We start from the raw sequence: 23,086 nt of genomic DNA on the forward strand, positions 1-23,086 counted from the left end.
GCTGAATATGTCAGTATTAGGTTAGCACTGTATGGCAGTATTATGTGTGCTGAATATGTCAGTATTAGGTTAGCACTCTATGTCAGTATTATGTGTGCTGAATATGTCAGTATTAGGTTAGCACTGTATGGCAGTATTATGTGTGCTGAATATGTCAGTATTAGGTTAGCACTCTATGGCAGTATTATGTGTGCTGAATATGTCAGTATTAGGTTAGCACTCTATGGCAGTATTATGTGTGCTGAATATGTCAGTATTAGGTTAGCACTGTATGGCAGTATTATGTGTGCTGAATAATTCAGTATTAGGTTAGCACTGTATGGCAGTATTATGTGTGCTGAATATGTCAGTATTAGGTTAGCACTCTATGTCAGTATTATGTGTGCTGAATATGTCAGTATTAGGTTAGCACTCTATGGCAGTATTATGTGTGCTGAATATGTCAGTATTAGGTTAGCACTATATGGCAGTATTATGTGTGCTGAATATGTCAGTATTAGGTTTGCACTCTATGGCAGTATTATGTGTGCTGAATATGTCAGTATTAGGTTAGCACTCTATGGCAGTATTATGTGTGCTGAATATGTCAGTATTAGGTTTGCACTCTATGGCAGTATTATGTGTGCTGAATATGTCAGTATTAGGTTAGCACTGTATGGCAGTATTATGTGTGCTGAATATGTCAGTATTAGGTTAGCACTGTATGGCAGTATTATGTGTGCTGAATATGTCAGGATTAGGTTAGCACTCTACGGCAGTATTATGTGTGCTGAATATGTCAGTATTAGGTTAGCACTCTATGTCAGTATTATGTGTGCTGAATATGTCAGTATTAGGTTAGCACTGTATGGCAGTATTATGTGTGCTGAATATTGAATATGTCAGTATTAGGTTAGCACTATATGGCAGTATTATGTGTGCTGAATATGTCAGTATTAGGTTAGCACTCTATGTCAGCATTATGTGTGCTGAATATGTCAGTATTAGGTTAGCACTCTATGTCAGTATTATGTGTGCTGAATATGTCAGTATTAGGTTAGCACTATATGGCAGTATTATGTGTGCTGAATATGTCAGTATTAGGTTAGCACTCTATGTCAGTATTATGTGTGCTGAATATGTCAGTATTAGGTTAGCACTATATGTCAGTATTATGTGTGCTGAATATGTCAGTATTAGGATAGCACTATATGGCAGTATTATGTGTGCTGAATATGTCAGTATTAGGTAAGCACTATATGGCAGTATTATGTGTGCTGAATATGTCAGTATTAGGTTACCACTCTATGGCAGTATTATGTGTGCTGAATATGTCAGTATTAGGTTAGCACTCTATTGCAGTATTATGTGTGCTGAATATGTCATGTGAGGCAGTGACTCGTGTCACAGGTAGGGGTTGCTGTGTGCTCTCCCCAGGTTGTGCATGGAAATGTATGAAGTCCATAGGTGTGCATGGCAGTCACGGGCGTAGCGGTGACTATAATGCAGGTTAAATGTAATAATCTCCCCAGGTTGTGCTTGGAGACGGATGAAGTCCATAGGTGTGCATGGGAGTCACGGATTTCCATGTGGCTGAAGGCCACAGATTTGTGTGTTAAAAAGCCCCGCAGTAAGGGCTATGGGTGTGTCAGGTGCAACGTCAGTGTCAGACTGGTGTGTGCTGGTGTGCAGAGCAGAGGCCTGCAGAGCGCTGTCTGAGTGCATGGAGGCACAGGCCAGCGGAGCCAGCACCCAGGGCAGCTGAATAGCCTGGCACACGCAGCGTATACAGCGATGCAAGTTCTCCATGGTACTGGTCTCGGATGTGGACAGTCCTGTGCCCGGAGGTGGATGTCCTGTGCCCTGAGGAGTCGGATGTGGACAGTCCTGTGCCCGGAGGTGGATGTCCTGTGCCCTGAGGAGTCGGATGTGGACAGTCCTGTATCCGGAGGTGGATGTCCTGTGCCCTGTGGAGTCGGATGTAGACAGTCCTGTGCCCGGAGGTGGATATCCTGTGCCCTGAGGAGTCGGATGTGGACAGTCCTGTGTCTGGAGGTGGATGTCCTGTGCCCGAAAGAGACAGATGTGGACAGTCCTGTGCCCGGAGGTGGATGTCCTGTGCCCAAAAGAGGACCAGCATGTGTAACGATTGCAGACAGGTGGATATGGTGCCCGGCTGCTATCCGGAGGATATCCTGGGCTGTGTACGGCTGTGTGAGTAAAGAGACTGTGATACAGTGATGCAGGACACCCACGGGAACTAGTCAGAGGAGGGCTGGCGTGTGTAGTGTCTGCAACATATGAGGCTGTGTGTGGAGACTGTAATATGGTGTGCTGTCGCCCCATGGATACTGGACAAGGAGAAGTCCGGTGTGTTAAGGGACTGTAATCTAAAAGCCATATGATGTGTATTGCTATGAACCGGTGTGAACTGAACACTGATAATATACACTGAAGTTATATACATTTGTGTGGGAATTGGACGTTAATGCTGTGAGGAAACACTTTAAAGAGACTTAGTGTTGGAACTTTGTGGGTCACTGCCTCTTCACTGCATACAATGCTACCTGTGCTTCACAGTCAGTATTAGGTTAGCACTCTATGGGTATGTGTCCACGTTCAGGAAACGCTGCGTGTTTGACGCTGCGCAGAGCTGCAGCGTCAAACAAGCAGAGTCCAGATGTTCCAGCATAGTGGAGGGGATTTTATGAAATCCCGTCTCCACTATGCGTGGAAACCCGCACGCGGCGGCCCTGCGACTACGGACATGCTGCGCGTCTTTTCAGATCGCAGCATGTCCGTACACCTTGCGGGGACGCAGCGTCCCCGCAAGGCATATCACAGGGCCCTATGGGAGCGAGCGATCATCCCGGATGTGAAGAGTTAACACATCCGGCATGATCGCGTCCCAGAAAGGGGGCGGGGCTTAGCGCCGAGCGGCTTCGCCGCTGCGGCGATCCCGCCGGCTATCCTGAACGTGGAGACATAGCCTTACCCTCAGGCAGTATTATGTGTGTTGAATATGTCAGTATTAGGTTAGCACTCTATGGCAGTATTATGGGGTATTTTTCTGGGATTCTTTACATTGTTTTGGTACCATAGGGTGGTATGATGTAGGCTTAATATTGCAGTATTATCTTGATGCCATATGGCGGTATTATAAGAACTGAAATTGTTAAAGAAAACTGCCAAAAAACCTGTGTGTGATGGGTGAATTTTTGCCCTTGATTTTGAATGAATCCGGCCGAGATGTGAGTGCGAGGCGGGAAACGTCCATCTTCCTCACCAGACTCCGCTCTGTCTCCTCAGGATCTCTGTCTGTGATGAAGACAAACTGAGTCATAACGAGTTCATTGGAGAAACGCGCGTCCCGCTGCGGAGGCTGAAGCCGGGAGAGAAGAAGCACTTCAACCTGTGCCTGGAGAGGCAGATCCCTGTAAGAGACCGCAGAGACCGCACTAGTGAGCGAGACATCACTGCTGAGAGACATCACTACTAGGAGAGAGACATCATTACTAGGAGACGTCGGTACTAGGAGACATTAATACTAGGAGACGTCGGTACTAGGAGACATTAATACTAGGAGACAGTAATACTAGGAGACATTAATACTAGGAGACGTCGGTACTAGGAGACAGTAATACTAGGAGACATTAATACTAGGAGACATTAATACTAGGAGACGTCACTACTGAGAGACATCACTACTAGGAGACGTCACTACTAGGAGACATCACTACTAGGAGACGTCACTACTAGGAGACAGTAATACTAGGAGACATCACTACTAGGAAACGTCACTACTAGGAGACGTCGGTACTAGGAGACATCACTACTAGGAGACATCACTACTGAGAGACATCACTACTAGGAGACATCACTACTAGGAGACATTAATACTAGGAGACATTAATACTAGGAGACATCACTACTAGGAGACGTCACTACTGAGAGACATCACTACTAGGAGACATCACTACTAGGAGACGTCACTACTAGGAGACATTAATACTAGGAGACATCACTACTAGGAGACATTAATACTAGGAGACATTAATACTAGGAGACATTAATACTAGGAGACGTCACTCGCAGTGTGAACGACCTTTACTACACTTTGTCGCTGCTCGTGTGATATTATTGTGTGTGAGATATTTTCTCCTCTTCCCCCTGTAGTTGGCCTCTCCTTCATCAATGTCGGCCGCTCTACGGGGAATTTCTTGTTACCTGAAAGAGGTGAGACCTAAAATCAGTAACTAATGCTCCATAATCTTCTCTATTCTATTTATGGGACCTCCAGTATAATAGACCGTTCCCCCATCAGTTACTAGTGAAAATCCCCTAATATAGACAGTGCCCCCTCCTATGTGTACTCAGTGCTGCCCCTGGTGGGGATGTTCTCCTGTATTATAGACAGTGCCCCCTCCTCTGTGTACTCAGTGCTGCCCCTGGTGGGGATGTTCTCCTGTATTATAGACAGCGCCCCCTCCTCTGTGTACTCAGTGCTGCCCCTGGTGGGGATGTTCTCCTGTATTATAGACAGCGCCTCCTCCTCTGTGTACTCAGTGCTGCCCCTGGTGGGGATGTTCTCCTGTATTATAGACAGCGCCTCCTCCTCTGTGTACTCAGTGCTGCCCCTGGTGGGGATGTTCTCCTGTATTATAGACAGCGCCCCCTCCTCTGTGTACTCAGTGCTGCCCCTGGTGGGGATGTTCTCCTGTATTATAGACAGCGCCCCCTCCTCTGTGTACTCAGTGCTGCCCCTGGTGGGGATGTTCTCCTGTATTATAGACAGCCCCCTCCTCTGTGTACTCAGTGCTGCCCCTGGTGGGGATGTTCTCCTGTATTATAGACAGCGCCCCCTCCTCTGTGTACTCAGTGCTGCCCCTGGTGGGGATGTTCTCCTGTATTATAGACAGCGCCCCCTCCTCTGTGTACTCAGTGCTGCCCCTGGTGAGGATGTTCTCCTGTATTATAGGCAGCGCCCCCTCCTCTGTGTACTCAGCGCTGCCCCTGGTGGGGATGTTCTCCTGTATTATAGACAGCGCCCCCTCCTCTGTGTACTCAGTGCTGCCCCTGGTGGGGATGTTCTCCTGTATTATAGACAGCGCCCCCTCCTATGTGTACTCAGCGCTGCCCCTGGTGGGGATGTTCTCCTGTATTATAGACAGTGCCCCCTCCTCTGTGTACTCAGCGCTGCCCCTGGTGGGGATGTTCTCCTGTATTATAGACAGCGCCCCCTCCTCTGTGTACTCAGTGCTGCCCCTGGTGGGGATGTTCTCCTGTATTATAGACAGCCCCCCCTCCTCTGTGTACTCAGTGCTGCCCCTGGTGGTGATGTTCTCCTGTATTATATACAGCCCCCCCTCCTCTGTGTACTCAGTGCTGCCCCTGGTGGGGATGTTCTCCTGTATTATAGACAGCGCCTCCTCCTCTGTGTACTCAGTGCTGCCCCTGGTGGGGATGTTCTCCTGTATTATAGACAGCGCCTCCTCCTCTGTGTACTCAGTGCTGCCCCTGGTGGGGATGTTCTCCTGTATTATAGACAGCGCCCCCTCCTCTGTGTACTCAGTGCTGCCCCTGGTGGGGATGTTCTCTATTATATACAGCGCCCCCTCCTCTGTGTACTCAGCGCTGCCCCTGGTGGGGATGTTCTCCTGTATTATAGACAGCGCCCCCTCCTCTGTGTACTCAGTGCTGCCCCTGGTGGGGATGTTCTCCTGTATTATAGACAGCGCCCCCTCCTCTGTGTACTCAGTGCTGCCCCTGGTGGGGATGTTCTCCTGTATTATAGACAGCGCCCCCTCCTCTGTACTCAGTGCTGCCCCTGGTGGGGATGTTCTCCTGTATTATAGACAGCGCCCCCTCCTCTGTGTACTCAGTGCTGCCCCTGGTGGGGATGTTCTCCTGTATTATAGACAGCGCCCCCTCCTCTGTGTACTCAGTGCTGCCCCTGGTGGGGATGTTCTCCTGTATTATAGACAGCGGCCCCCTCCTCTGTGTACTCAGTGCTGCCCCCTGGTGGGGATGTTCTCCTGTATTATAGACAGCGCCCCCTCCTCTGTGTACTCAGTGCTTCCCCTGGTGGGGATGTTCTCTATTATAGACAGCGCCTCCTCCTCTGTGTACTCAGTGCTGCCCCTGGTGGGGATGTTCTCCTGTATTATAGACAGCGCCTCCTCCTCTGTGTACTCAGTGCTGCCCCTGGTGGGGATGTTCTCCTGTATTATAGACAGCGCCTCCTCCTCTGTGTACTCAGTGCTGCCCCTGGTGGGGATGTTCTCCTGTATTATAGACAGCGCCCCCTCCTCTGTGTACTCAGTGCTGCCCCTGGTGGGGATGTTCTCCTGTATTATATACAGCGCCCCCTCCTCTGTGTACTCAGTGCTGCCCCTGGTGGGGATGTTCTCCTGTATTATAGACAGCGCCTCCTCCTCTGTGTACTCAGTGCTGCCCCTGGTGGGGATGTTCTCCTGTATTATAGACAGCGCCTCCTCCTCTGTGTACTCAGTGCTGCCCCTGGTGGGGATGTTCTCCTGTATTATAGACAGCGCCTCCTCCTCTGTGTACTCAGTGCTGCCCCTGGTGGAGATGTTCTCCTGTATTATAGATAGCGCCCCCTCCTCTGTGTACTCAGTGCTGCCCCTGGTGGGGATGTTCTCCTGTATTATAGACAGCGCCTCCTCCTCTGTGTACTCAGCGCTGCCCCTGGTGGGGATGTTCTCCTGTATTATAGACAGCGCCCCCTCCTCTGTGTACTCAGCGCTGCCCCTGGTGAGGATGTTCTCCTGTATTATAGACAGCGCCCCCTCCTCTGTGTACTCAGTGCTGCCCCTGGTGGGGATGTTCTCCTGTATTATAGACAGCGCCCCCTCCTCTGTGTACTCAGCGCTGCCCCTGGTGGGGATGTTCCCCTGTATTATAGACAGCGCCTCCTCCTCTGTGTACTCAGTGCTGCCCCTGGTGGGGATGTTCCCCTGTATTATAGACAGCGCCCCCTCCTCTGTGTACTCAGTGCTGCCCCTGGTGGGGATGTTCTCCTGTATTATATACAGTGCCTCCTCCTCTGTGTACTCAGTGCTGCCCCTGGTGGGGATGTTCCCCTGTATTATAGACAGCGCCCCCTCCTCTGTGTACTCAGTGCTGCCCCTGGTGGGGATGTTCCCCTGTATTATAGACAGCGCCCCCTCCTCTGTGTACTCAGTGCTGCCCCCGGTGGGGATGTTCTCCTGTATTATAGACAGCGCCTCCTCCTCTGTGTACTCAGTGCTGCCCCTGGTGGGGATGTTCTCCTGTATTATAGACAGAGCCCCCTCCTCTGTGTACTCAGTGCTGCCCCTGGTGGGGATGTTCTCCTGTATTATAGACAGAGCCCCCTCCTCTGTGTACTCAGTGCTGCCCCTGGTGGGGATGTTCTCCTGTATTATAGACAGTGCCTCCTCCTCTGTGTACTCAGTGCTGCCCCCGGTGGGGATGTTCTCCTGTATTATAGACAGCGCCTCCTCCTCTGTGTACTCAGTGCTGCCCCTGGTGGGGATGTTCTCCTGTATTATAGACAGCGCCTCCTCCTCTGTGTACTCAGTGCTGCCCCTGGTGGGGATGTTCTCCTGTACTATATACAGCGCCTCCTCCTCTGTGTACTCAGTGCTGCCCCCGGTGGGGATGTTCTCCTGTATTATAGACAGCGCCTCCTCCTCTGTGTACTCAGTGCTGCCCCTGGTGGGGATGTTCTCCTGTATTATAGACAGTGCCTCCTCCTCTGTGTACTCAGTGCTGCCCCCGGTGGGGATGTTCTCCTGTATTATAGACAGCGCCTCCTCCTCTGTGTACTCAGTGCTGCCCCTGGTGGGGATGTTCTCCTGTATTATAGACAGCGCCTCCTCCTCTGTGTACTCAGTGCTGCCCCTGGTGGGGATGTTCTCCTGTACTATATACAGCGCCTCCTCCTCTGTGTACTCAGTGCTGCCCCTGGTGAGGATGTTCTCCTGTATTATAGACAGCGCCCCCTCCTCTGTGTACTCAGCGCTGCCCCTGGTGGGGATGTTCTCCTGTATTATAGATAGCGCCCCCTCCTCTGTGTACTCAGTGCTGCCCCTGGTGGGGATGTTCTCCTGTATTATAGACAGCGCCTCCTCCTCTGTGTACTCAGCGCTGCCCCTGGTGGGGATGTTCTCCTGTATTATAGACAGCGCCCCCTCCTCTGTGTACTCAGTGCTGCCCCTGGTGAGGATGTTCTCCTGTATTATAGACAGCGCCCCCTCCTCTGTGTACTCAGTGCTGCCCCTGGTGGGGATGTTCTCCTGTATTATAGACAGCGCCTCCTCCTCTGTGTACTCAGTGCTGCCCCTGGTGGGGATGTTCTCCTGTATTATAGACAGCGCCCCCTCCTCTGTGTACTCAGTGCTGCCCCTGGTGGGGATGTTCCCCTGTATTATAGACAGCGCCCCCTCCTCTGTGTACTCAGTGCTGCCCCTGGTGGGGATGTTCCCTTGTATTATAGACAGCGCCCCCTCCTCTGTGTACTCAGTGCTGCCCCTGGTGGGGATGTTCCCCTGTATTATAGACAGCGCCCCCTCCTCTGTGTACTCAGTGCTGCCCCTGGTGGGATGTTCTCCTGTATTATAGACAGCGCCCCCTCCTCTGTGTACTCAGTGCTGCCCCTGGTGGGGATGTTCTCCTGTATTATAGACAGCGCCCCCTCCTCTGTGTACTCAGTGCTGCCCCTGGTGGGGATGTTCTCCTGTATTATAGACAGCGCCCCCTCCTCTGTGTACTCAGTGCTGCCCCTGGTGGGGATGTTCTCCTGTATTATAGACAGCGCCTCCTCCTCTGTGTACTCAGTGCTGCCCCTGGTGGGGATGTTCTCCTGTATTATAGACAGCGCCCCCTCCTCTGTGTACTCAGCGCTGCCCCTGGTGGGGATGTTCCCCTGTATTATAGACAGCGCCCCCTCCTCTGTGTACTCAGCGCTGCCCCTGGTGGGGATGTTCTCCTGTATTATAGACAGCGCCCCCTCCTCTGTGTACTCAGCGCTGCCCCTGGTGGGGATGTTCCCCTGTATTATAGACAGCGCCCCCTCCTCTGTGTACTCAGCGCTGCCCCTGGTGGGGATGTTCTCCTGTATTATAGACAGCGCCCCCTCCTCTGTGTACTCAGTGCTGCCCCTGGTGGGGATGTTCTCCTGTATTATAGACAGCGCCTCCTCCTCTGTGTACTCAGTGCTGCCCCTGGTGGGGATGTTCTCCTGTATTATAGACAGCGCCCCCTCCTCTGTGTACTCAGTGCTGCCCCTGGTGGGGATGTTCTCCTGTATTATAGACAGTGCCCCCTCCTCTGTGTACTCAGTGCTGCCCCTGGTGGGGATGTTCTCCTGTATTATAGACAGCGCCCCCTCCTCTGTGTACTCAGTGCTGCCCCTGGTGGGGATGTTCTCCTGTATTATAGACAGCGCCCCCTCCTCTGTGTACTCAGTGCTGCCCCTGGTGGGGATGTTCTCCTGTATTATAGACAGCGCCCCCTCCTCTGTGTACTCAGCGCTGCCCCTGGTGGGGATGTTCCCCTGTATTATAGACAGCGCCCCCTCCTCTGTGTACTCAGCGCTGCCCCTGGTGGGGATGTTCTCCTGTATTATAGACAGCGCCCCCTCCTCTGTGTACTCAGCGCTGCCCCTGGTGGGGATGTTCCCCTGTATTATAGACAGCGCCCCCTCCTCTGTGTACTCAGCGCTGCCCCTGGTGGGGATGTTCTCCTGTATTATAGACAGCGCCCCCTCCTCTGTGTACTCAGTGCTGCCCCTGGTGGGGATGTTCTCCTGTATTATAGACAGCGCCTCCTCCTCTGTGTACTCAGTGCTGCCCCTGGTGGGGATGTTCTCCTGTATTATAGACAGCGCCCCCTCCTCTGTGTACTCAGTGCTGCCCCTGGTGGGGATGTTCTCCTGTATTATAGACAGCGCCCCCTCCTCTGTGTACTCAGCGCTGCCCCTGGTGGGGATGTTCCCCTGTATTATAGACAGCGCCCCCTCCTCTGTGTACTCAGCGCTGCCCCTGGTGGGGATGTTCCCCTGTATTATAGACAGCGCCCCCTCCTCTGTGTACTCAGTGCTGCCCCTGGTGGGGATGTTCTCCTGTATTATACACAGCGCCCCCTCCTCTGTGTACTCAGTGCTGCCCCTGGTGGGGATGTTCTCCTGTATTATATACAGCGCCCCCTCCTCTGTGTACTCAGTGCTGCCCCTGGTGGGGATGTTCTCCTGTATTATAGACAGCGCCCCCTCCTCTGTGTACTCAGTGCTGCCCCTGGTGGGGATGTTCTCCTGTATTATATACAGCGCCCCCTCCTCTGTGTACTCAGTGCTGCCCCTGGTGGGGATGTTCTCCTGTATTATAGACAGCGCCCCCTCCTCTGTGTACTCAGCGCTGCCCCTGGTGGGGATGTTCCCCTGTATTATAGACAGCGCCCCCTCCTCTGTGTACTCAGCGCTGCCCCTGGTGGGGATGTTCTCCTGTATTATATACAGCGCCCCCTCCTCTGTGTACTCAGTGCTGCCCCTGGTGGGGATGTTCTCCTGTATTATAGACAGCGCCTCCTCCTCTGTGTACTCAGTGCTGCCCCTGGTGGGGATGTTCTCCTGTATTATAGACAGCGCCTCCTCCTCTGTGTACTCAGTGCTGCCCCTGGTGGGGATGTTCTCCTGTATTATAGACAGCGCCTCCTCCTCTGTGTACTCAGTGCTGCCCCTGGTGGGGATGTTCTCCTGTATTATAGACAGCGCCCCCTCCTCTGTGTACTCAGTGCTGCCCCTGGTGGGGATGTTCTCCTATATTATAGACAGCGCCCCCTCCTCTGTGTACTCAGTGCTGCCCCTGGTGGGGATGTTCTCCTGTATTATAGACAGCGCCCCCTCCTCTGTGTACTCAGTGCTGCCCCTGGTAGGGATGATCTCCTGTATTATAGACAGCGCCCCCTCCTCTGTGTACTCAGTGCTGCCCCTGGTGGGGATGTTCTCCTGTATTATATACAGCGCCCCCTCCTCTGTGTACTCAGTGCTGCCCCTGGTGGGGATGTTCTCCTGTATTATAGACTGCGCCTCCTCCTCTGTGTACTCAGTGCTGCCCCTGGTGGGGATGTTCTCCTGTATTATAGACAGCGCCTCCTCCTCTGTGTACTCAGCGCTGCCCCTGGTGGGGATGTTCTCCTGTATTATAGACAGCGCCCCCTCCTCTGTGTACTCAGTGCTGCCCCTGGTGGGGATGTTCTCCTGTATTATACACAGCGCCTCCTCCTCTGTGTACTCAGTGCTGCCCCTGGTGGGGATGTTCCCCTGTATTATAGACAGCGCCCCCTCCTCTGTGTACTCAGCGCTGCCCCTGGTGGGGATGTTCTCCTGTATTATAGACAGCGCCTCCTCCTCTGTGTACTCAGTGCTGCCCCTGGTGGGGATGTTCTCCTGTATTATAGACAGCGCCCCCTCCTCTGTGTACTCAGTGCTGCCCCTGGTGGGGATGTTCTCCTGTATTATAGACAGCGGCCCCATCCTCTGTGTACTCAGTGCTGCCCCTGGTGGGGATGTTCTCCTGTATTATAGACAGCGCCCCCTCCTCTGTGTACTCAGTGCTGCCCCTGGTGGGGATGTTCTCCTGTATTATAGACAGCGCCTCCTCCTCTGTGTACTCAGCGCTGCCCCTGGTGAGGATGTTCTCCTGTATTATACACAGCGCCCCCTCCTCTGTGTACTCAGTGCTGCCCCTGGTGGGGATGTTCTCCTGTATTACAGACAGCGCCTCCTCCTCTGTGTACTCAGTGCTGCCCCTGGTGAGGATGTTCTCCTGTATTATAGACAGCGCCTCCTCCTCTGTGTACTCAGTGCTGCCCCTGGTGGGGATGTTCTCCTGTACTATATACAGCGCCTCCTCCTCTGTGTACTCAGCGCTGCCCCTGGTGGGGATGTTCTCCTGTATTATAGACAGCGCCTCCTCCTCTGTGTACTCAGTGCTGCCCCTGGTGGGGATGTTCTCCTGTATTATAGACAGCGCCCCCTCCTCTGTGTACTCAGTGCTGCCCCTGGTGGGGATGTTCTCCTGTATTATAGACAGCGCCTCCTCCTCTGTGTACTCAGTGCTGCCCCTGGTGGGGATGTTCTCCTGTATTATAGACAGCGCCTCCTCCTCTGTGTACTCAGTGCTGCCCCTGGTGGGGATGTTCTCCTGTATTATAGACAGCGGCCCCATCCTCTGTGTACTCAGTGCTGCCCCTGGTGGGGATGTTCTCCTGTATTATAGACAGCGGCCCCATCCTCTGTGTACTCAGTGCTGCCCCTGGTGGGGATGTTCCCCTGTATTATAGACAGCGCCCCCTCCTCTGTGTACTCAGTGCTGCCCCTGGTGGGGATGTTCTCCTGTATTATAGACAGCGCCCCCTCCTCTGTGTACTCAGTGCTGCCCCTGGTGGGGATGTTCTCCTGTATTATAGACAGCGCCTCCTCCTCTGTGTACTCAGTGCTGCCCCTGGTGGGGATGTTCTCCTGTATTATAGACAGCGCCCCCTCCTCTGTGTACTCAGTGCTGCCCCTGGTGGGGATGTTCTCCTGTATTATAGACAGCGCCCCCTCCTCTGTGTACTCAGTGCTGCCCCTGGTGGGGATGTTCTCCTGTATTATAGACAGCGCCTCCTCCTCTGTGTACTCAGTGCTGCCCCTGGTGGGGATGTTCTCCTGTATTATAGACAGCGCCCCCTCCTCTGTGTACTCAGTGCTGCCCCTGGTGGGGATGTTCTCCTGTATTATAGACAGCGCCTCCTCCTCTGTGTACTCAGTGCTGCCCCTGGTGGGGATGTTCTCCTGTATTATAGACAGCGCCCCCTCCTCTGTGTACTCAGTGCTGCCCCTGGTGGGGATGTTCTGTATTATAGACAGCGCCCCCTCCTCTGTGTACTCAGTGCTGCCCCTGGTGGGGATGTTCTCCTGTATTATAGACAGCGCCTCCTCCTCTGTGTACTCAGCGCTGCCCCTGGTGGGGATGTTCCCCTGTATTATAGACAGCGCCTCCTCCTCTGTGTACTCAGTGCTGCCCCTGGTGGGGATGTTCTCCTGTATTATAGACAGCGCCTCCTCCTCTGTGTACTCAGTGCTGCCCCTGGTGGGGATGTTCTCCTGTATTATAGACAGCGCCCCCTCCTCTGTGTACTCAGTGCTGCCCCTGGTGGGGATGTTCTGTATTATAGACAGCGCCCCCTCCTCTGTGTACTCAGTGCTGCCCCTGGTGGGGATGTTCTCCTGTATTATAGACAGCGCCCCCTCCTCTGTGTACTCAGCGCTGCCCCTGGTGGGGATGTTCTCCTGTATTATAGACAGCGCCCCCTCCTCTGTGTACTCAGTGCTGCCCCTGGTGGGGATGTTCTCCTGTATTATAGACAGCGCCCCCTCCTCTGTGTACTCAGTGCTGCCCCTGGTGGGGATGTTCTCCTGTATTATACACAGCGCCCCCTCCTCTGTGTACTCAGTGCTGCCCCTGGTGGGGATGTTCTCCTGTATTATAGACAGCGCCCCCTCCTCTGTGTACTCAGTGCTGCCCCTGGTGAGGATGTTCTCCTGTATTATACACAGCGCCCCCTCCTCTGTGTACTCAGTGCTGCCCCTGGTGGGGATGTTCTCCTGTATTATAGACAGCGCCCCCTCCTCTGTGTACTCAGTGCTGCCCCTGGTGGAGATGTTCTCCTGTATTATAGACAGTGCCTCCTCCTCTGTGTACTCAGTGCTGCCCCTGGTGGGGATGTTCTCCTGTATTATAGACAGCGCCCCCTCCTCTGTGTACTCAGCGCTGCCCCTGGTGGGGATGTTCTCCTGTATTATAGACAGCACCCCCTCCTCTGTGTACTCAGTGCTGCCCCTGGTGGGGATGTTCTCCTGTATTATAGACAGCGCCCCCTCCTCTGTGTACTCAGTGCTGCCCCTGGTGGGGATGTTCTCCTGTATTATAGACAGCCCCCTCCTCTGTGTACTCAGTGCTGCCCCTGGTGGGGATGTTCTCCTGTATTACAGACAGCGCCTCCTCCTCTGTGTACTCAGTGCTGCCCCTGGTGGGGATGTTCTCCTGTATTATAGACAGCGCCTCCTCCTCTGTGTACTCAGTGCTGCCCCTGGTGGGGATGTTCTCCTGTATTATAGACAGCGCCCCCTCCTCTGTGTACTCAGTGCTGCCCCTGGTGAGGATGTTCTCCTGTATTATAGACAGCGCCTCCTCCTCTGTGTACTCAGCGCTGCCCCTGGTGGGGATGTTCTCCTGTATTATAGACAGCGCCTCCTCCTCTGTGTACTCAGTGCTGCCCCTGGTGGGGATGTTCTCCTGTATTATAGACAGCGCCTCCTCCTCTGTGTACTCAGTGCTGCCCCTGGTGGGGATGTTCTCCTGTATTATATACAGCGCCCCCTCCTCTGTGTACTCAGTGCTGCCCCTGGTGGGGATGTTCTCCTGTATTATAAACAGCGCCCCCTCCTCTGTGTACTCAGTGCTGCCCCTGGTGGGGATGTTCTCCTGTATTATAGACAGCGCCCCCTCCTCTGTGTACTCAGTGCTGCCCCTGGTGGGGATGTTCTCCTGTATTATAGACAGCGCCCCCTCCTCTGTGTACTCAGTGCTGCCCCTGGTGAGGATGTTCTCCTGTATTATAGACAGCGCCTCCTCCTCTGTGTACTCAGTGCTGCCCCTGGTGGGGATGTTCTCCTGTATTATAGACAGCGCCTCCTCCTCTGTGTACTCAGTGCTGCCCCTGGTGGGGATGTTCTCCTGTATTATAGACAGCGCCTCCTCCTCTGTGTACTCAGTGCTGCCCCTGGTGGGGATGTTCTCCTGTATTATAGACAGCGCCTCCTCCTCTGTGTACTCAGTGCTGCCCCTGGTGGGGATGTTCTCCTGTATTATATACAGCGCCCCCTCCTCTGTGTACTCAGTGCTGCCCCTGGTGAGGATGTTCTCCTGTATTATAGACAGCGCCTCCTCCTCTGTGTACTCAGCGCTGCCCCTGGTGGGGATGTTCTCCTGTATTATAGACAGCCCCCTCCTCTGTGTACTCAGTGCTGCCCCTGGTGGGGATGTTCTCCTGTATTATAGACAGCGCCTCCTCCTCTGTGTACTCAGTGCTGCCCCTGGTGGGGATGTTCTCCTGTATTATAGACAGCGCCCCCTCCTCTGTGTACTCAGTGCTGCCCCTGGTGGGGATGTTCTCCTGTATTATAGACAGCGCCCCCTCCTCTGTGTACTCAGTGCTGCCCCTGGTGAGGATGTTCTCCTGTATTATAGACAGCGCCCCCTCCTCTGTGTACTCAGCGCTGCCCCTGGTGGGGATGTTCTCCTGTATTATAGACAGCGCCTCCTCCTCTGTGTACTCAGTGCTGCCCCTGGTGGGGATGTTCTCCTGTATTATAGACAGCGCCCCCTCCTCTGTGTACTCAGTGCTGCCCCTGGTGAGGATGTTCTCCTGTATTATAGACAGCGCCCCCTCCTCTGTGTACTCAGTGCTGCCCCTGGTGAGGATGTTCTCCTGTATTATAGACAGCGCCTCCTCCTCTGTGTACTCAGTGCTGCCCCTGGTGAGGATGTTCTCCTGTATTATAGACAGCGCCTCCTCCTCTGTGTACTCAGTGCTGCCCCTGGTGGGGATGTTCTCCTGTATTATAGACAGCCCCCTCCTCTGTGTACTCAGTGCTGCCCCTGGTGGGGATGTTCTCCTGTATTACAGACAGCGCCTCCTCCTCTGTGTACTCAGTGCTGCCCCTGGTGGGGATGTTCCCCTGTATTATATACAGCGCCCCCTCCTCTGTGTACTCAGTGCTGCCCCTGGTGGGGATGTTCTCCTGTATTATAGACAGCGCCCCCTCCTCTGTGTACTCAGTGCTGCCCCTGGTGGGGATGTTCTCCTGTATTATAGACAGCGCCTCCTCCTCTGTGTACTCAGTGCTGCCCCTGGTGGGGATGTTCTCCTGTATTATAGACAGCGCCTCCTCCTCTGTGTACTCAGTGCTGCCCCTGGTGGGGATGTTCTCCTGTATTATAGACAGCGCCCCCTCCTCTGTGTACTCAGTGCTGCCCCTGGTGAGGATGTTCTCCTGTATTATAGACAGCGCCTCCTCCTCTGTGTACTCAGCGCTGCCCCTGGTGGGGATGTTCTCCTGTATTATAGACAGCGCCTCCTCCTCTGTGTACTCAGTGCTGCCCCTGGTGGGGATGTTCTCCTGTATTATAGACAGCGCCTCCTCCTCTGTGTACTCAGTGCTGCCCCTGGTGGGGATGTTCTCCTGTATTATAGACAGCGCCCCCTCCTCTGTGTACTCAGTGCTGCCCCTGGTGGGGATGTTCTCCTGTATTATAGACAGCGCCCCATCCTCTGTGTACTCAGTGCTGCCCCTGGTGGGGATGTTCTCCTGTATTATAGACAGCGCCCCCTCCTCTGTGTACTCAGTGCTGCCCCTGGTGGGGATGTTCTCCTGTATTATAGACAGCGCCTCCTCCTCTGTGTACTCAGTGCTGCCCCTGGTGGGGATGTTCTCCTGTATTATAGACAGCGCCCCCTCCTCTGTGTACTCAGTGCTGCCCCTGGTGAGGATGTTCTCCTGTATTATACACAGCGCCCCCTCCTCTGTGTACTCAGTGCTGCCCCTGGTGGGGATGTTCTCCTGTATTATAGACAGCGCCCCCTCCTCTGTGTACTCAGTGCTGCCCCTGGTGGGGATGTTCTCCTGTATTATAGACAGCGCCTCCTCCTCTGTGTACTCAGTGCTGCCCCTGGTGGGGATGTTCTCCTGTATTATAGACAGTGCCTCCTCCTCTGTGTACTCAGTGCTGCCCCTGGTGGGGATGTTCTCCTGTATTATAGACAGCGCCCCCTCCTCTGTGTACTCAGCGCTGCCCCTGGTGGGGATGTTCTCCTGTATTATAGACAGCGCCCCCTCCTCTGTGTACTCAGTGCTGCCCCTGGTGGGGATGTTCTCCTGTATTACAGACAGCGCCTCCTCCTCTGTGTACTCAGTGCTGCCCCTGGTGAGGATGTTCTCCTGTATTATAGACAGCGCCCCCTCCTCTGTGTACTCAGTGCTGCCCCTGGTGGGGATGTTCTCCTGTATTATAGACAGCGCCCCCTCCTCTGTGTACTCAGCGCTGCCCCTGGTGGGGATGTTCTCCTGTATTATAGGCAGCGCCCCCTCCTCTGTGTACTCAGTGCTGCCCCTGGTGGGGATGTTCTCCTGTATTATAGACAGCGCCTCCTCCTCTGTGTACTCAGTGCTGCCCCTGGTGAGGATGTTCTCCTGTATTATAGACAGCGCCCCCTCCTCTGTGTACTCAGTGCTGCCCCTGGTGGGGATGTTCTCCTGTACTATATACAGCGCCCCCTCCTCTGTGTACTCAGTGCTGCCCCTGGTGGGGATGTTCTCCTGTATTATAGACAGCACCCCCTCCTCTGTGTACTCAGTGCTGCCCCTGGTGGGGATGTTCTCCTGTATTATAGACAGCGCCTCCTCCTCTGTGTACTCAGTGCTGCCCCTGGTGGGGATGTTCTCCTGTATTATAGACAGCGCCCCCTCCTCTGTGTACTCAGCGCTGCCCCTGGTGGGGATGTTCTCCTGTATTATAGACAGAGCCCCCTCCTCTGTGTACTCAGTGCTGCCCCTGGTGGGGATGTTCTCCTGTATTATAGACAGCGCCCCCTCCTCTGTGTACTCAGCGCTGCCCCTGGTGGGGATGTTCTCCTGTATTATAGACAGCGCCTCCTCCTCTGTGTACTCAGTGCTGCCCCTGGTGGGGATGTTCTCCTGTATTATATACAGCGCCCCCTCCTCTGTGTACTCAGTGCTGCCCCTGGTGAGGATGTTCTCCTGTATTATAGACAGCGCCCCCTCCTCTGTGTACTCAGTGCTGCCCCTGGTGAGGATGTTCTCCTGTATTATAGACAGCGGCCCCTCCTCTGTGTACTCAGTACTGCCCCTGGTGTTGTGAATTTGGATTCTGGGCTCCCCCGGTGGCCGCTTGTGGAATTGGACTTGTCATCCTCTTTCCTGTTTCACCTGGTTCCATCAGTAGTGGGTGTCGCTATTTAAGCTCATTTCTCTGGTGGTTTCTTGCCGGTCAACAATGTTATCTGATGCCTCTCAGTGCTTGTTCCTGCTTCTGACAACTACTAGATAAGTTGGACTTTGTCCATGTTTCGTTTTGCCTATTTGTTCCAGTTCACAGCTGAAGTTTTGTTACTGTGTCTGGAAAGCTCTCGTTGATCAGGGATTGCTACTCTGGCGTTATGAGTTAATGCCAGAGTTTAAGGTAATCTCTGGATGGTGTTTTGTTAGTGTTTTTCTGCTGACCATGAAAGTATACTATCTGTCTTCTGCTATCTAGTAAGCGGACCTCAAATTTGCTAAGACTATTTTCCTGCTGCGTTTGTTGTTTCATCTGAACTCACCGTCATTATATGTGGGGGGCTACTGTCTTCTTTGGAATATTTCTCTAGAGGTGAGCCAGGTCTTATATTTCCCTCTGCTAGCTATTTAGGTCTTAGGCCAGAGCTGGGCATCTAGCGATAAATAGGAAATGCTACCTGGCTATTTCTAGTTGCGCGGCAGGCTTAGTTCATGGTCAGTATAGTTCCATCTTCCGAGAGCTTGTCCCTCTATAGGCTTGCTATGATCTCTGCCTGCAGAGATCATGACAGTTTGACCGGCCCCTAAAGTGTTAAGACCCAGGTTGAGAAAGGAGAGTTATAAGAAGTCTGCTGGAATTTTTTTTTTTTTTTTTTCCCTCCAGTTTGCCTTGCTGCAGTCTTTTTTCTCTCTCTCCTCCTAATCTCTGTATGGCTCTGTGTGCACCTGACAATAATGGATCTTCAGAGTGTAACTGCGGGTTTGAATAATCTCATCACGAAAGTACAAAATTTACAAGATTTTGTGGTACATGCTCCAGTATCTGAGCCGAGAATTCCTTTACCGGAGTTCTTCACAGGGAATAGAGCTAGCTTCCAGAATTTCCGAAATAATTGTAAGCTTTATTTGTCCCTGAAGTCTCGTTCAGCTGGAGACCCTGCTCAGCAGGTTAGGATTGTGATTTCCTTGCTCAGGGGTGACCCTCAAGATTGGGCCTTCTCATTGCCAGCAGGGGATCCTGCGTTGCGCGATGTGGATGCGTTTTTTCTGGCCTTGGGCTTGCTTTATGAGGAACCTCATTTGGAACTTCAGGCAGAAAAAACTTTGATGGCACTATCTCAGGGGCAAGACGAAGCTGAGGTTTACTGCCAAAAATTCCGTAAATGGTCTGTGCTTACTCAGTGGAATGAGTGCGCCTTGGCGGCAACTTTCAGAGAAGGTCTCTCTGATGCCGTTAAGGATGTTATGGTGGGGTTCCCTGTGCCTGCAGGTCTGAATGAGTCCATGACAATGGCTATTCAGATTGATAGGCGTCTGCGGGAGCGCAAACCGGTGCACCATCTGGCGGTGTCTATGGAAAAGACGCCAGAAAGTATGCAGTGTGATAGAATTCTGTCCAGGAGCGAGCGACAGAATTTTAGACGGAAGAATGGATTGTGCTTCTATTGTGGGGATTCTACTCATGTTATATCAGCATGCTCTAGGCGTACAAAGAAGCTTGATAAGTCTGTTTCCATTGGCACCATTCAGTCTAAGTTTATTTTGTCTGTAACCCTGATTTGCTCTTTGTCATCCATTGCCACGGACGCCTATGTTGACTCTGGCGCCGCTCTGAGTCTTATGGATTGGTCCTTTGCCAATCGTTGTGGTTTTGATTTAGAGCCTTTGGAGACTCTTATTCCTCTGAAGGGGATTGACTCCACCCCATTGGCTAATAATAAACCACAATACTGGACACAAGTAACCATGCGTATCAATCCGGATCACCAGGAGATTATTCGTTTCCTGGTGCTGTATAATTTACATGACGATTTGGTACTGGGATTGCCATGGTTGCAGTCTCACAATCCAGTCTTGGACTGGAGAGCAATGTCTGTGTTGAGCTGGGGATGTAAGGGTATTCATGGGGACTTACCTTTGGTTTCTATTTCGTCGTCCATTCCCTCTGAAGTCCCTGAGTTCCTCTCTGATTATCAAGACGTCTTTGACGAACCCAAGCTTGGGTCGTTACCTCCGCACCGTGAGTGCGATTGTGCCATAGATTTGATACCGGGTTGCAAATATCCAAAGGGTCGTTTGTTTAATCTGTCTGTGCCGGAACATGCTGCTATGCGGGAATATATAAAGGAGTCTTTGGAAAAGGGACATATTCGTCCATCTTCTTCTCCCTTGGGAGCTGGGTTTTTCTTTGTCTCAAAAAAGGACGGCTCTTTGAGACCATGTATTGATTATCGGCTTCTGAATAAGATCACTGTTAAGTACCAATACCCATTGCCATTGCTTACTGATTTGTTTGCTCGTATAGAGGGTGCTAAGTGGTTCTCTAAAATTGATCTTCGTGGGGCGTATAATTTGGTGCGGATCAGGCAGGGGGATGAGTGGAAGACCGCATTTAATACGCCCGAGGGCCACTTTGAGTATTTGGTCATGCCTTTTGGTCTTTCTAATGCCCCTTCAGTTTTCCAGTCTTTTATGCATGATATTTTCCGCGATTTTTTGGATAAATTTATGATAATATATCTGGATGATATTCTGATTTTTTCTGATGACTGGGACTCTCATGTCCAGCAGGTCAGGAGAGTTTTTCAGGTTCTGCGGTCTAATTCTTTATGTGTGAAGGGGTCTAAGTGCGTTTTTGGGGTCCAGAAAATTTCCTTTTTGGGGTATATTTTTTCTCCCTCTTCCATTGAGATGGATCCCGTCAAGGTGCAAGCTATTTGTGACTGGACTCAGCCCTCCTCTCTTAAGGGTCTTCAGAGATTTTTGGGCTTTGCCAACTTTTACCGCCGATTTATTGCTGGTTTTTCGGATGTCGTTAAACCACTGACTGATTTGACCAGACATGGCGCTGATGTTGCTAATTGGTCCCCTCATGCTGTAGAGGCCTTTCAGGAGCTTAAGCACCGTTTTGCCTCTGCCCCTGTGTTACGTCAGCCTGATGTGAATCTGCCTTTTCAGGTTGAGGTTGACGCTTCGGAGATCGGAGCTGGGGCAGTGTTGTCGCAGAAAGGTTCCGACTGCTCCGTCATTAGGCCTTGTGCCTTCTTTTCTCGCAAATTTTCGCCCGCAGAGCGGAATTATGATGTTGGGAATAGGGAGCTTTTGGCCATGAAGTGGGCGTTTGAGGAGTGGCGCCATTGGCTAGAGGGGGCTAAGCATCAGGTGGTGGTATTGACTGACCACAAAAATTTGATTTATCTTGAGACTGCCAGGCGCCTGAATCCTAGACAGGCGCGCTGGTCTTTATTTTTTTCTCGCTTTAATTTTGTGGTGTCATACCTACCGGGTTCTAAGAATGTTAAGGCAGATGCCCTTTCTAGGAGTTTTGACCCGGACTCTCCTGGTAATGCTGAACCCACAGGTATCCTTAGGGAGGGAGTAATTTTGTCGGCCGTTTCTCCTGATCTGCGGCGGTCCTTGCAAGAGTTTCAGGCGGTTAGACCGGATCGTTGTCCGCCTGATAGACTGTTTGTTCCGGATGATTGGACCAGTAGAGTCATCTCTGAGGTACATTCTTCTGCATTGGCAGGTCATCCCGGAATTTTTGGTACCAGGGATTTGGTGGCAAGATCCTTCTGGTGGCCTTCCCTGTCACGAGATGTGCGAGTCTTTGTGCAGTCATGTGACATTTGTGCTCGGGCCAAGTCTTGTAGTTCTCGGGCTAGCGGACTGCTGTTGCCCTTGCCTATTCCTAAGAGGCCTTGGACACACATCTCGATGGATTTTATTTCAGATCTGCCTGTTTCCCAGAAGATGTCTGTCATCTGGGTGGTCTGTGACCGTTTCTCTAAAATGGTCCATTTGGTTCCTCTGCCCAAGTTGCCTTCTTCTTCTGAGTTGGTTCCTCTGTTTTTTCAGAATGTTGTCCGATTGCACGGTATTCCTGAGAATATTGTTTCTGACAGAGGTACCCAATTTGTGTCTAGATTTTGGCGGGCATTCTGTGCTAGGATGGGCATAGATTTGTCTTTTTCATCTGCTTTTCACCCTCAGACTAATGGCCAGACCGAGCGGACTAATCAGACCCTGGAGACATATCTGAGGTGTTTTGTCTCTGCTGACCGGGATGATTGGGTTGCTTTTTTGCCATTGGCAGAGTTCGCCCTCAATAATCGGGCCAGCTCTTCCACCTTGGTGTCCCCGTTTTTCTGTAATTCGGGGTTTCACCCTCGATTTTCCTCCGGTCAGGTGGAATCCTCGGATTGTCCTGGAGTGGATGCGGTGGTGGAGAGATTGCATCACATCTGGGGGCAGGTTATGGACAATTTGAAGTTGTCCCAGGAGAAGACTCAGCGTTTTGCCAACCGTCATCGTCGTGTTGGTTCTCGGCTTTGTGTTGGAGATTTGGTGTGGTTGTCTTCTCGTTTTGTCCCTATGAGGGTCTCTTCTCCTAAGTTTAAGCCTCGGTTCATCGGCCCTTATAGAATATTGGAGATTCTTAGTCCTGTTTCTTTCCGTTTGGACCTCCCTGCGTCCTTTTCCATTCATAACGTTTTTCATCGGTCGTTATTGCGCAGGTATGAGGTACCTGTTGTACCTTCAGTTGAGCCTCCTGCTCCGGTGTTGGTTGAGGGTGAGTTGGAGTACGTTGTGGAGAAAATTTTGGACTCTCGTGTTTCCAGACGGAGACTCCAGTATCTGGTCAACTGGAAGGGTTACGGCCAGGAGGATAATTCTTGGGTCAATGCATCTGATGTTCATGCTTCTGATCTTGTTCGTGCCTTCCATAGGGCTCATCCTGGTCGCCCTGGTGGATCTGGTGAGGGTTCGGTGCCCCCTCCTTGAGGGGGGGGTACTGTTGTGAATTTGGATTCTGGGCTCCCCCGGTGGCCGCTTGTGGAATTGGACTTGTCATCCTCTTTCCTGTTTCACCTGGTTCCATCAGTAGTGGGTGTCGCTATTTAAGCTCATTTCTCTGGTGGTTTCTTGCCGGTCAACAATGTTATCTGATGCCTCTCAGTCCTTGTTCCTGCTTCTGACAAC

The 23,086-nt window shown here is 52.4% G+C and overlaps 1 protein-coding gene across 2 annotated transcripts in view; it reads left to right on the forward strand.

The window, feature by feature from the left end:
- DOC2A (double C2 domain alpha) overlaps positions 1-23,086 on the forward strand; it is a 54,314-nt gene that overhangs the window by 16,818 nt on the left and 14,410 nt on the right. For both annotated transcript variants that reach the window (XM_077273925.1, XM_077273926.1), the window contains exons 6-7: positions 3,289-3,415; positions 4,156-4,215. In XM_077273925.1, coding sequence (XP_077130040.1) covers positions 3,289-3,415; positions 4,156-4,215 — 187 coding nt within the window. The remainder of the gene's footprint in view (positions 1-3,288; positions 3,416-4,155; positions 4,216-23,086) is intronic.

This window comes from Ranitomeya variabilis, chromosome 7, assembly GCF_051348905.1.
Source record: "Ranitomeya variabilis isolate aRanVar5 chromosome 7, aRanVar5.hap1, whole genome shotgun sequence".
In the NCBI taxonomy this organism is placed as follows: domain Eukaryota; kingdom Metazoa; phylum Chordata; class Amphibia; order Anura; family Dendrobatidae; genus Ranitomeya; species Ranitomeya variabilis.